General features: G+C 33.9%; 1 protein-coding gene across 1 annotated transcript; it reads left to right on the top strand.

Moving 5' to 3' along the window:
- Positions 1–13,000: 13,000 nt before the first annotated feature.
- Positions 13,001–13,528, top strand: LOC141695481 (RING-H2 finger protein ATL8-like). Its single transcript, XM_074499723.1, has one exon. It carries the CDS (start codon positions 13,001–13,003, stop codon positions 13,526–13,528), a length of 528 nt encoding a protein of 175 aa, XP_074355824.1.
- Positions 13,529–14,117: the final 589 nt, after the last annotated feature.

Below are 14,117 nucleotides of genomic sequence, written 5' to 3'. Positions count from 1 at the left end.
ATAATAGGGCTCGAACACCCGAAAATAATTTTATAAGAATTATCGAGCCTGGAAAATAATTTAAAATAATTTTTTAAAGCTCGAAACTATTTTTCGGAATTTTTAAATCAAAAATAAATAATTAAATCTAATTAAATAATCAATTAAAATTAATTAATAACTAATTAAATTAGTTAATCAAATAATATTTAAATTAATTGACTAATTAAATAATTAATTATGAACTAAAATTAATTAATTAAATAATTTGGATTTATTTTTATAAAAAAATAAATTTTCAGAATTACAATTATGAATTTTTGGGATTTTTAAATAATTAAAACAATTTTCTAAAAATAAATATAAACAGAATTATATTTTTTATAAATTTTAGAAACAAAAATCCAATTTTTATAGGATTTTAAGACATCACAGACTAAATCACAAAAGTTACGAAAGAAGGGTCATGAAACCGTAGTTTCACCACCTCCTTCTTCCCCCGCCGCCGGTAGCCATGGCCGCCGCCACTGAGCTCGCCGGTGGTGACCTGCAACTATCCAGAACGGGCCAAAAATACAGGGAAACACAGACCTTGCCCCAGGAACTTATTTATGAAAACAAATCAGCCAAAAACATCACAAAACGTCGGGGAAGCTTCCCCGAAGTTCTTGACGCCGGCGAACGCCGCCTTTCCGGCGAGGACGTTCCCGGTACCGCCCGTTGCTTCCATATAAACCATTCTAAGTGATTTTCGACGATCTACAAGTCTGTAACCTCAATTTCATCTAATAACCCTCCATTTAAAAATGCCTAATTTCTAATTGAAAATATTCTTGAATATAAACCCTAAATTTCATAACCCAAGAATCAAAATCACTTTTCTACATGATGCGAAGCTCAAAATATCACATATTATATACCAAAATGATCAGAAAAATATTATCTACACGATTATGCCATCAAATCATATCAACAACCTCAAAAACAAAAATTTATATTTAAATCCTTAATAAATTCGAATTAAAACAATTAAACAGAAAATTACCTAATATTTCTGGGTTGAAATTGATGATTGATTCAGATTCTATATTTCGAGAGCTTCGTTTTGATATATCGCACGCTTGAATCGGGGTTCGGTAACGCCTTCGTTCCTACGATTGATTCTCAGGAACGTATTGGTTTTTAGGGTTTTTCTCTATATTTACTATATTTTAACTGGTTGCAAATGAATAAACGAAATAAATGAAATAAGAAATAGGCTATTTATATTTACGGAATATTGGTTCGTTCTGGATCGTTTTAGATTGATAAGTTAGTTGTTTAGCCGCTAAGTAACTGCAAAACGATCCAAAAATAGATTACTTAGCCGCTAAGTAACTATAAAAGCGATACAATTTAATATCAGATTTGGATAATTATCAAAACCGGGCTTCTTATAAAACACCTTATAAGAAAATAATGTAAAAATATCCCGTCTCTCGAGAATACGGGTTTTATTGATCTACCGAAATGATTATCGTATCGAAAATTTTGCGCCGGGCCGCGCACGGGTCAAACCGTAATCCGGATCGAAAAAGTCAAAACACGGAAAATGTCCGGAATTACCAGATTAGGTTAGGAAGGAGTTTTCGGAAGAGTTTCGGGTTGTAAAAATGCGAAAACAGTTGAAGTTGGACGATTCTCGGCTTTATAAAATAGTTTTGTAATTACTCAGAAAATAATTAATAAATACATAAATCATTATAAAATCATCTAACAGTCCAAAAATTACCAGAAAAATATCACAATTATCTATATTTTATTCTGGACATATAAAAATTCAAATATTCAAATAATATCACATATAAACACCAAAACATCAATTCCAATTATCAGATAATTCACAAAAATTCACATAAAAATCATATAAATAATTCCAAATAATAATAAAATAATATATGAAAATATGGGATATTACACCTGTGATACCAATCCCTTTGCAGTAAGGAATAATTTTCATGTTAGAGTACAAGTGCATCACACAAAATCAATGCTCAGATTCCGGATAATGAGTTTCAAGTGCATTGACAAGGCCCTACATTTTAACATGAAACAAGTCTTAGTACAAGTATTACCAAAAGTTAGTAAGTAAGCACAAAGAAAGCACAAAGAAAGCAATTTTTCCTTCTGTCTGTCTGAGATGAAGGTGTAAGTACCAGTGTTTTCTATCCTCAAATCATTCTTCAATAAACCTATGAACCAATCCCAGATGTCATTGTTTTCAGCTTCAATCTGGGCCCAAGCAAGGGGGTACATTCCTTCATTTGGATCAGTCCCTACAGCAGTGAGTAGAATACCTCCAAAGGGTCCTTTTAGATGGCATCCCTTAAGACCAATTAATGGTCTGTAACCATCAAGGAAGCCCTCTTTTAAAGGTCCCAAGCAAATATAGATCCTTTTAAATCTCCTCCCCTCAACACATGATTCTGCTTGCTCTGTCATCAGCTTTATAGTAGATGTTGGCATTACCTTCTTCACTTCATTTGCATAATGGTAAAGCTTCCTGAATTCCTCTTCATGCCTTCCAATTATGCTTCCTTTGGCCTTCCTCAATGCTCTATAAATCATTGTTTCTGATATGTGACACTTCAAATCATTTACAACCTTTACATGAAAAGCTGATAATGCCCAAGAAGGGTTCATTCTCACCTCATGTTCATATGCACTGGCTATCCAAGAGGAGTTAACTTATTTCTGAATCCATGTTAGGTTACAAGTATGCTTGGTATACAGGGTTTTGATTTGAATATTGCTTGACCTTTGCTGCCTAATGCCATAACATTTCTATTGGAATCCATCCGTACAAATCCACTTGATTTTATCAGTTAGATTTTTCTTCAACCTAATCTCTCTCTGGTGAACAATAGCATGTTTCCTGACAGCTGCTCTAAACACCTTAACACTGCTGAACACCATGCCCAATTGAAACTGGGGATCCTCAATATTAGTATGTTAATTGAATACAGAATACTTCAATTCTGCTTCATCACATGAAGATATTGTCATTCTCTCTTCATTGCTGTCATATTCTGTAACATCCCGATATTTTATAATTACTTTTAGTTGGATTGTTTGATTTAATTATTTATTAATGTCAATGTGTTGTAATTAAATTAGTTTGTGTAAGTTTATTTTTATATTTATAATCAGAATATTGTTTTAAGAGTATTAGTTTTAAAAAAAATAGTAAGGCTTTACTAAAAAAGAGTGAGGGTTTTAATAAAAAAAAGGGAGAAAGAAGAAAGAGAAGAGTTAGGGTTTGCTAAAAAAAGGGGTTTACGTTACTTTGATCGGAGAAGAGAGGAGAGAGGGAGAGAGAAAGAGAAAATAGATGGAGATTGAGATGAATATCAAGAACTTTTTGGAGGGTTATGAATTTGGCGTTTGTGGAATTATGGTTCTTATGATTTGTGGTTCTGAAATCGTTATTAGCATTCTCGGTTACTAAGATCTCGAGGTACGAATATCTTTCTTGTATTCTTTCTTTTCGTATTCGAATTCGTGTATGTATATTGCATATTCTGAATCTTGTTAAATTCGCATCCGATTCGTTGTTCATCGTATGATTGTGATTTTATTCTCTTTGGAAAGCTAATTTGATTATCTTCATTTTTCGTTCTTTGTATTTTTTGAAATTCTGCTTGTAAATATGTCAAAATCTGTTGTTTGTGTAATCTATTGCTGAAATTTCTGTTTGTTCGGCCTAACTTCATAAATTCATTATAAATTGAATATTTGTTCATATATTATGAGCAATACCATTTTAGAAAGCTCTTTTCGATATCTACAATTTACGTTTACATTCTGCTGCTAAATTCTGTGATTTTAATATCTTAAACATCAAAATATAATTGTAATCAGGGGCTGATTCTGTTCTGCAGTCCGCATTTATTTGTTTTCTGAATTCGTTACTTTTTCGTTTTTGACGAGCCTTACCATTATGGAAAGGTCTCGGAATTTCCTACGACTTGTTTCGTACTTTTTCAGTTGACTTCATTTTTATGCAGTAATTTGATATTCTTTGAAACTGATCAAATTTGAGCTTCTCAATAATTAGTGGTTTGTTATGTTATTTTATTTCGTGATGTTGGGTTATAGTATTTTGAGGTTATTTGATAAATTTATATATGATTTTGGAGATGTAAGATATTTGAGTGTGTGATCTTTGAGTATTTATTTTGAGTTATTTATGTTATTTGTATGACTTGGGAGTTTGTAAGACATCCGTCGCGAGTGGATAATCTCGTGCTTGGCACCTCCTATACGGTGTACTTAAATTGTATGGGAGTGTCGCCAAAGTTGTGGGACACGTATAGTCATGGCTAGTATGTGTATGATTTGGCCTTTTGGGTAGCACGTGCTTATTGTCGTGCAAGCCCCTGTAAGATATTGGGTAGCATTTGCTTTGTGCTGTGCAAGCCCCTGTAAGTTTTGATGACTACATATTTCTGGATTACCGAAAATGTAGGACATCTTGTAAGTGTAAGATTATCTCTCATGTTCGTATGTAAGCTATTTTATGTATTATTTTGTAAGTGTGAGAATATGTGTAAGAGTATGTGTACGGGTATGATTTCATTTTATCATTATTCTTTCGATTATATTATTTATGATTATTATGTATAATTGATAAGGATATGTGTAAGAGTATGATAAGTTTTGGGTGGTAAGCATTTAGTTTTGTTTTGTGAGTTGATTATTCATTTTTTTATATTGTCTCATTCACTATTATTATTGTGCTTCATTCAGATATTCAGTTGTGTTCTTAGCTTCGTCATCTTTTAATCTTTATTCAGTTATGCTTTATTTTATATCTGTATATGAGCCTTTCGCTCACTGCCAGTCCTTTGTTCTCTTTGTATTCCTCCGGCAGGTATTCTTACTTAGGCGGGCTGCTTATGGGAAGGGTGCGAGTTATGGAACTTTGAGTAGTTTGGCCTTTCTTAGATTTCTCTGAGAGTTTGTTGGCATGGTTGTAATTTAATTGTATTTTAATTCAAGAATTGTAACTTTATTGTATTTTTGAGAAGTTGTAAAGTTTTATCGGATTTTAATGGAGTTTGGATTTAGATAAGTATTATCTTGAGAAATTTTATTTGTTGGGTTGTTAAATATTCACTCTCTGAACTATGACTATCATAAGAATCACATCCTTCATTGTCTTCTTCAACTTATTTTTGTCTGTCATTTATAACTGTTTTAGGAGTATGAAAGTTTTTAGCTTCATCATCCTCAGAATTTGCTACTTCTTCCTCATTCAGTTCGTCATGATCACAATTTGCTGCTTTTTCATGTTGCGCTTTTGCAGGTTCATCAGTGTGCACCTCTGTTTCAACACACTCTTCATCATACCCTTTTCATCAGTATTCTTTGGCTTCTCTTTTACTTGGACATTTGTTTTCTTTCTTGCGGACTTGGATTTTGTGGGATGATCATCATCTTCGTCAATCACCACAGGAGTATCCTCTGTATTCTTGAACAGTCCCCCGAGCATTGAGTACCTACCTCTCTTCCTTGCCCTGTATGATGGATTAGGAGGGGGAATTCTCCTCACTTTTTTCTTAGGAACAAGACACTCACTCTCACTAGAGTCCAGGTTAGAACTGTCACCATGGAAGCTCTTATCTAATCCTTGTTTTGACTCATTTTCTGAACCTTCTTCTATCATCTGATTCATCTCACCTTCTACCTCCACTCTAATATCCTCAATTCTACGAATCCTCTCATCTATGGAAAATTGCGTAAAAGAAAAATCCCATGGTTCATTATTATATTCAGGACTATTGGAGTTTGCGTACAAACTGATCATCTTACAGTTATTACAGTTAACCATTTCAATCACCAAATCCAGATCTTTATCAGTTTTAAGAGAAACAATATTATCAGGACACATAACTACATTTTCATTTAGAAACAACCAAATATCCATTGTTTGAGTACTACACCCTACTTGACCAAGCATAGCTTCAATCTCAACTAAGTTCAATTTCATGGTCGAGCACATATCAAAATAAGCTATTTTTCCTCCTAAATAACCATCGAATTCCTCGGTGAATTTTCCACCAAAATGTAGTTTAATTGTAAAGAAACCAGACATATCTGCATAAATTTAGGGTTTCACATCAAACTAGGCATATCTATTACACAATTTGTTTACGCTACTAATCACATATATTAATCAAGTAATGAAACAAACGTTGGGGACCACATACAGAAATTACACTACTTTATACTTTATATATTTGCATGCTTCAACCATAAACAAGTAACAAAAATCCATTATCCAAAAATACACATGCAACCCATAATTTGCTACTCAATTCAACAAATAGAAGGCAAAGATGATTACCATCGTATTCAGGAAACTCGTTGCCAGTGGTTAGACCAAAATCCCCAACCTTCGATCCGTCAGCTGATTCGGGGTTTTGGGCTGCGTCGTCTGGGTTTGGGGTTGCATCGCCTGGCTTTTGGGATCCTCGATCACCGTCAATAACCACCCTTAATCGGTCTCTCATCGATTTGCTAATTTAGGAAATAGGGTTTTAGAGATAGAGACGATTAATAATATGTTTGTTTTATGTTTTAGAGAGTTGAACATTATTTTATGTTATTTGACATAAAAGCCCCGTCATTTTTAACGTTAACGGAGTAATCTTAACGGAAGGCTGTCAAATGGATGTAAACTTTGCCGCCACAAATAGTTATGGGATGCGTAATGCAGTTATAAAATATTTGGGTCAAATTTACATTTCGTCCAAACCACTGTCCAAACCACTGGGATGCAAAATGCAAATAACTCATTTTTTTATAACTAGATATCCAAGATTTCTTTTATTTAACTTTTACCCAAAAATTGATCTGATCCGAACACCGCATACACCAACCTTCTTGATACCCATGAAGGCAAGATAAAAAATTAGGATAGTAAAATTAGCAATTTAAATGAGCATGAAAATTGAAGGTCAGTGACCAAGTGATAAGTGTTTTATTTCTTAAAACGTGAATAATGTGCCAATATTTTTAATTTTTAAAATAAATTAATTTAAATATATTACATCATAAAAAATAAAATAGTAACCCCTGCAGATTTCAGGAAAATCACATCACCTTGCCAAACATATATCGTAGGTAGAGGTGGCCAACCGTGCGGGTTGGGCGGTCCGGGCCGGGTTGGAAGCGGGTTGGAACCGGAAAAATTGAACACTTAACCGGCACTGGGAGGCGAACGAACCGGGCCGGGCTGGGCTGAGCTGACATACCGTAAACCGTATTCGGCTCGCGGGTTGGCGGGTTCACGGGCGGTTCACGGGTTCGCGGGCGGTTCACGGGCGGTTCGCGGGTTGGGGGTTCGCGGGTTGGCGGGTTCGCGGGTTGAACAGGCGGGTTGGCGGGTTGGGCGGTTCGCCTGTTCCATGTGTTGTGTTTGTCAAGTGGATAGAATTGTCACATTGTTATTTTATTGTTTTTATGCATCATAGGCTATACTTTAGTATATACTTAATACTCACCCGTGTATAACAACTGTTTCTTGTGAATATATGATTGTTACAGACTTACAGGTGCTCTGTCCATTTTAATATTTTGTATATAAATGTATTTTTTATATGTGGTTTTCAGTAAAGGATTTAATTTTGGTGGATGAAAAATTGACATGTACATCTATTATTCCACCCTTAAAAAGATGATAAAGTAAAATATATTCTGATCTATAGTTTTGTTATTTGTATTATCTATTATTCTGACCTATATTTATTTGAAAAAACTACCAAGTTATTTGTAAATCAATTAATTTTATTATTTTAAATTTTTGGTTAGAAAGAGGACGGTACCTCTTATAAATTTTATTAATTTAAAAAAATTACAAATGATGTGAGAGGACTCCTCTCTAAAAAAACGGAACAAACCGCATCAAATATTAAAAAATTATAAATCAAATAATATAAAACTTTTAAAAAAATTACATTAAATATTTGTTCTAAAGTTGTTCGTTAGTTGAGGTTCCCGATTCGGATGAAGTATCCATTGTCATCCATGGCTCGTCGTCATCGTCGGAGTCTTCTTTTCTTCCTTGTTGTCTTTTATCGGCTTGATCCCAATCTTTTTTGCAAACTAAAATCTTTACAACGTCTGGCGCAAGACTGGATCGCTTCTCATCTAACACTCTTCTGCCTGCACTAAAAGCGGACTCGGACGCAATTGTAGAAGCCGGTACAACTAAAATGTCCTTTGCAATTTTTGCTAAAACCGGAAATTGTAACTCATGATTCTTCCACCATGTTAGTATATCAAAATCATCATTTAACTCATAACTATATGAAAAAAATTCGCGAACCATACTAGTGGCAGAAGAAGGTACGGTAGATGACTCGGAAATTCTACATTTTTGTTTTTTGGTTAGTATAGATGAAATGGTACTACTAAACCTACTAGAAGTATTACTGCTCTTCGGTGGTATAGTACTTTGAGTTTTTGGAGCATACATATCTATAAGACAAAACAACAAATTTAAACAATTAGTTACATATAAAACATGATTATATGAAACTCCTAACACTGCATAATAATGTTCTAACATATTTTCTAAACCTTCCTTCCTAACACCGGGATCAAGAAGACATGCAATACCATAAATATACGGAAATTCGGTAAAGTATTCGATCCATTTAATTTTCATATCCTTAATAATATCACTAAAATTATCATTTTCTTCGTATTCCTTTAAAGTAGTAACAATGCTAACACATTCAATGATACAATGGTGTACATTTGGTTCATAAACATAAGAAAAAACCTTAGTAGCATGCGCAAAACAATAAAGTATGTCACGTACAGTAGATGCTAATTCCCAATCTTCCTCGGTAATAATTCCTCCTTCGTATTGGTGAATTGGATCGTCGTTATATAAGATGGTAATAATGGGTTTATATTTAATTGCTTCAACAAGTAATTTATATGTCGAACTCCATCTTGTAGGACAATCGATACCCCATTTTTTCGGCCTTAGTCCATTTTCTTTACACAATTTCTTGTACCTAGATCTATATTTACCCGCCAAACGTAGATACTTAATTACCTTCCTAATAGGTTCTAATAAATTAGTTATTTGTTGAATTCCTACTTGAGCCGTTAAGTTAACTATGTGAGCACAACATCTAATGTGTAAAAATACTCCATCTAAAACTAAAGGAATTTCGGTCCTAATATAATTAATACATTTGTTGTTATTAGCAGCATTATCTAAGGAAATTGTGAATACCTTGTTAAACAAATTAAATTCCTTAATTGTATCTAAAATTCTAGACATAATATTATAGCCGGTGTGTGATTCGTCCATAACATCAAATGCAATAATTCGTTTTTGTAACATGTAATCGACACCAATCCAATGAACGGTAACACATATATAAGGTTCACCTTGACTCGAACTCCAACAATCACTAGTTAACGAAACCATACCATCAAATTCTCGAAAAAATTCAATTAATTGTACTCTAGCGCAATGATATTGTGTTATTGTGTGCCGTTTTAGTGTGTTTCTAGGAATTTTTCTAAATGCCGGATTTATCGTAGTTTTCATCATATATTCTAAATTATCACTCTCACCGTGAGAAAATGGTAACTCGTCTAGTGTAACAAAAGTAGCAAAACTTTCTATCATTCTATCTCTACTATAGGAAAAAGGCATACCTCCACCTCCCGTTGATGTCATAAAACCACCGAGTTGCGATTGTTGTGGACCTCTTCGTGCTTCTCCGCTTTCGTGACTCGCCTTCGTAATAGAGTGAATATTCTCCAAATGTCGGTTTAGTGTTCCCGTGCCGGTACCTCGAGCGTAACTAAATGGTTGATGTGGTCTACCATTTTGTAGACAAATCAAACAATGTACTTTAAATCTATTCGGATTATCCGGCACAACTTCTTTCGAAAAATATGTCCAAACGTGCGATGATTGTCTCGAACTCGTAGCACCTACAGAAATTTACAAAATGAATAAAATTAGTTAACGAATTTACAAATTACAAATCGAATAAAATTTAATATTTAAAGTCAAATTACAAATCGAATAAACTTTGTAAACTGAAATTTATAAAAATTATTTTACAAAAATCGAATAAAAACAATCAACAATATATATATAAAAACCAAAAACACACAAAAATAAACAGGAAAATGAAATACCTTCTTCGGTATTAAACGTCGATCCGGGTCGAGGCGGTAGCATCGAAGTCGCCGGAGTTGAACCTTGAGAAGAAATACTCCCTCTGCCTTGTTCCATTTTTCTGAGTTAGTTGATTTGTGAATTGAATTGCTGTGAATCTGTGAATTTGTGAATTGAATTGCTGTGAATTAAATTGTTGTTGAAGCTCTGAAGATAGGAGAAGAAATGGAGAAATAAAGTCGGAGAAGAAATGGAGAAACTATAACTAATTGCTGTGAATTTTGATTGTTGTTGTATGTACATATTTATAAGCTGAGACTGAGATTTTAGGACCGTTGCAGACGACCGTTGGAGGAGGAGGTGTTGCAGACGACCGTTGCAGTCTTGCAGGCAGACGTTGTGTTGCAGAACGGCGCGTGTTGCGCGTGTTGCAGAACCCGTGCGGGCCGTGCGGGCTGTGCGGGCTGTGCGGGTTGCACAGTTCGTGCGGCTCACGCGGGCTTCGCCTGTGCGGGTCGTGCGGGTTAGTGCCGGTTCCGGTTTTTTAAAATTAAATTCGTATTCGGTTCGAATATTTCGGCGGGTTGTGCGGGTTTGAACCGGCCCGAATCGGGCCGAATATTTTACGGTTTCCGTACGAGCCGGTCCCGAATGTGCGGTTCGAACCCGCACGTTTGGCCACCTCTAATCGTAGGGTACCCATCATGATATTATGGGGATAGCTCATAAGATTTTCGACAAATTCTTTATTCTAACTTATTTAAATAATAAGAAGAAAAATTTTGCTTCACCTTCAAATTACTGAGAGTCTCTTTTCTATTTTCAATTTTAAAAGTCAAGTTTTAATTGATATTACAATATATATTTATAATTATATTTTTTTTCTCTACTTTCTTTACATTCTTATGATTTTAAAATATTTTTAATAATACAAAATAAATTTAGCTGTTAATATAAAGAGTATTGTTAAAGATAAACATATATTAAATTACTCAAAGCTAATTATTTTTATTATTTAAAAAAAGCAAACTAAAAATACATCGAAAATATAAAAAACAAAAAGATACAAAAATAGAGTCGCTCTTACCGTAAAAATGGATGGGTGTACATGTATCGAGTTTATATACGGACAAATTAGTGGAATCTACTTTTATCAAAACTCACAACATGTTATGAAGTAAATGAATCAGACTTTCATAATTTAAATCATTAATTCCCCAGCTCCTCCCTCCGGCGATCGTCATTTGTAACAAATCGATTGATATTTGTGCGATACCAATTTCATCAAATTTTACTGAATTTGAATATTTTTGTTTGGGTTTGAGTTTAATTTTTAAATCTAAACTATTTTCGAGTCAGATTTGAGTTTAAAATATATCATTTTGAATCATATCCAAAAACTCTAAATCCATTGCATTTTAACACGAACCGATCAGAAACCCCTGTTAATATATAAATAATATTTTACATTTTAAAAGTATTAATATAATATATTATTAATATTAGTGCTAAAAATTTACACTTTTTACAAATTATGACAGTAAAATCTAATATTATTGGACTATTATTGTTAAACATGTTTTCAACAACATGTTCGATACTGTTAAAGAGTATAACATCATGTTCGGACCTTCCTTTACCATCTTAATATTTTTGTGCGACTGATTACTTAACATGATAGTATCAGAGGTTTAAGGGAGAGACTCGGGTTCGAATCCTCCCACCCCCATTTGTTTAATTTAAATATTTGTTATTAATATGCGTATTGGTTATATTTGTTGTTGTCAATCGTTATGAAAAATATCGTACGGATTGAGAGGGAGTGTTAAAGAATATAAAATCATGTTCGGATCTTTTTCTACCACCTTAAGATTTGCAATGATTACTTAACAGATACATGTATACTAAAGGTCAGGATTGTTTCATTATTTCACCAACAATTTTATTCTTAGAAGTATGATTTATTGCCTTCTCTGAACCCTCTTATTTAACCCCAAAAATTTCAATATCGTCAAACCTACAAGCACTTTACTCAAATCAGATCCGAATAAATTTTTATTAGAATTTGTGAAAATTAAAATGCAATTTGGTAGAGATCTACAAATCTGAACCCGAACAAAACACGACGGGTTAGGATTTGGATTTAGTGATTCAGATTTTTTCGGTTTGAGTTGGACAAAAAAAATTAAGTTCAGGTTTTATTTTTGTTAAACTCGTTTCGACCGACCTGATAATCATCCTACCTCCATACTACTGAATTATATACGTTGAATCTGGATACAAAAATCAATAAAAAATATAATTAAGTTCTCCCTCTATCCTATTTATTTCTTTATAATTTTCTTTTTTAGATATCACATTCAATTCTATACATTTCAAAACTTACCAAAAATAATAAAAATTTAATAATATAAATTCACATCAACTACTTTTCCACTACATTCACTTTATTTATTAAATACTGATCGGTCATACCAATTTTACCCAACTTTATATTTTTTCTCGTTAAATTATATATATATTTTTTATCTCACTATCTTATCAATATTAATATTATTTTAATATATTTCTTGTCTTCCATGTCTCAACCATTTATATACAAATAATTGGGACGGAGGGAGTAAGAAAAATGTTGAAATGCTATTTTTAAGAAAAATTTTAACATTTTATAAAATGAGTGTACTAAAAAAATAAATCTAAAGTTTAGCTTACTGGAAAAGACCGGATACATTTAATCAAGTTGTTTCCTCAAATAGTTGTTGTACCTTTTTCTCACCTTCCAAACACACCTTTATTATTCCATTCCCACTCCTTTCTTTCTCTATGAGATTTCTGACCCAAGTTAATTCGTCGGCGTCAGCGACGGCGCCTACATCTTCGTCGCCGGAAAACATAGACTCTGACTTCGTAGTCATCCTCGCAGCTCTGCTCTGTGGCTTAATCTGCGTGCTCGGCCTCATAGCAGTAGCTCGCTGCGTCTGGATCCGTCGGATCTCCGACGTACTCTCCGGCCTGCCGAACAAAGGCCTAAAGAAGAAGATACTCAAGACGCTGCCGAAGCTCAGTTATTCTGAAACCGCCGGAAAGTTCACCGACTGCGCTATCTGTTTAACGGAGTTCATCGACGGCGATGAGTTACGAGTGTTACCGCAGTGCGGACACGGATTCCACGTCGGATGTATTGACACGTGGCTGGCATCTCATTCGTCTTGTCCGTCGTGCCGGCAGATATTGGTGATTAATAAATGCGAGAAATGTAACGGTGAGTTAGCGGAGGAGATTACTGTTGCCGACGGGGAAATTGTAACGAGTCGGTTAGATTGTGAGCGTGGCAATAGGTTCTTGGCATGAGAATTTAACATCCCTCCATCTTATCCTTTTGTTTAAATTACAGATAAAATTTATTATTAGTAGCCTAGGGTTGGGTAGGGTTACAAACTGTAGAATTTTTAATTATCTGTTTTGTACTGAATTTATGCCATGATGTACATACCAATTCAATTATTTTGTTGTAGCGTATAATATTTATATGAATATGTTTACAGGTTTATATACCTGCTGAACGAATTATTATTGATTACTAGCGTAGTATATGCACTCCACTAATTTTTTCTTGTCGCAATATTTTTGGGTTCGGTTTGCAGCGCATTGTGTAATATTTTTGCTTACTATATCATGATTGCACCTTGTTGGGTAGAAAACATCGTGGCAATAGTGTACCACAAGCTGCACACCCCATTAATTCTAAAGAAATTAGCTTGTGTTCACAGTTCACTAGTTAACCCCAATCAGCTTATCGCAAAATTGTTTCGTTAGAGCATTTTTAATGGAGATGGCTAAGATGTCACCAAATCGTATGTGACATATTGAAGACATTTGGTTATTAAGAGATTACCCATCACCCTTGTGTAACTTTTCAAATTGTTTGAAATAATATATA

The sequence above is a fragment of the Apium graveolens genome, chromosome 11 (assembly GCF_009905375.1).
Source record: "Apium graveolens cultivar Ventura chromosome 11, ASM990537v1, whole genome shotgun sequence".
Taxonomy (NCBI): domain Eukaryota; kingdom Viridiplantae; phylum Streptophyta; class Magnoliopsida; order Apiales; family Apiaceae; genus Apium; species Apium graveolens.
The sequence above is the reverse complement of the archived record's forward strand: the minus strand, read 5'-3'. Positions and strand labels throughout refer to the sequence as shown.

Bases quoted from the DNA above. Each gene is read 5' to 3' on its own strand.
- LOC141695481 (XM_074499723.1), top strand. From the start codon at position 13,001: ATGAGATTTCTGACCCAAGTTAATTCGTCGGCGTCAGCGACGGCGCCT.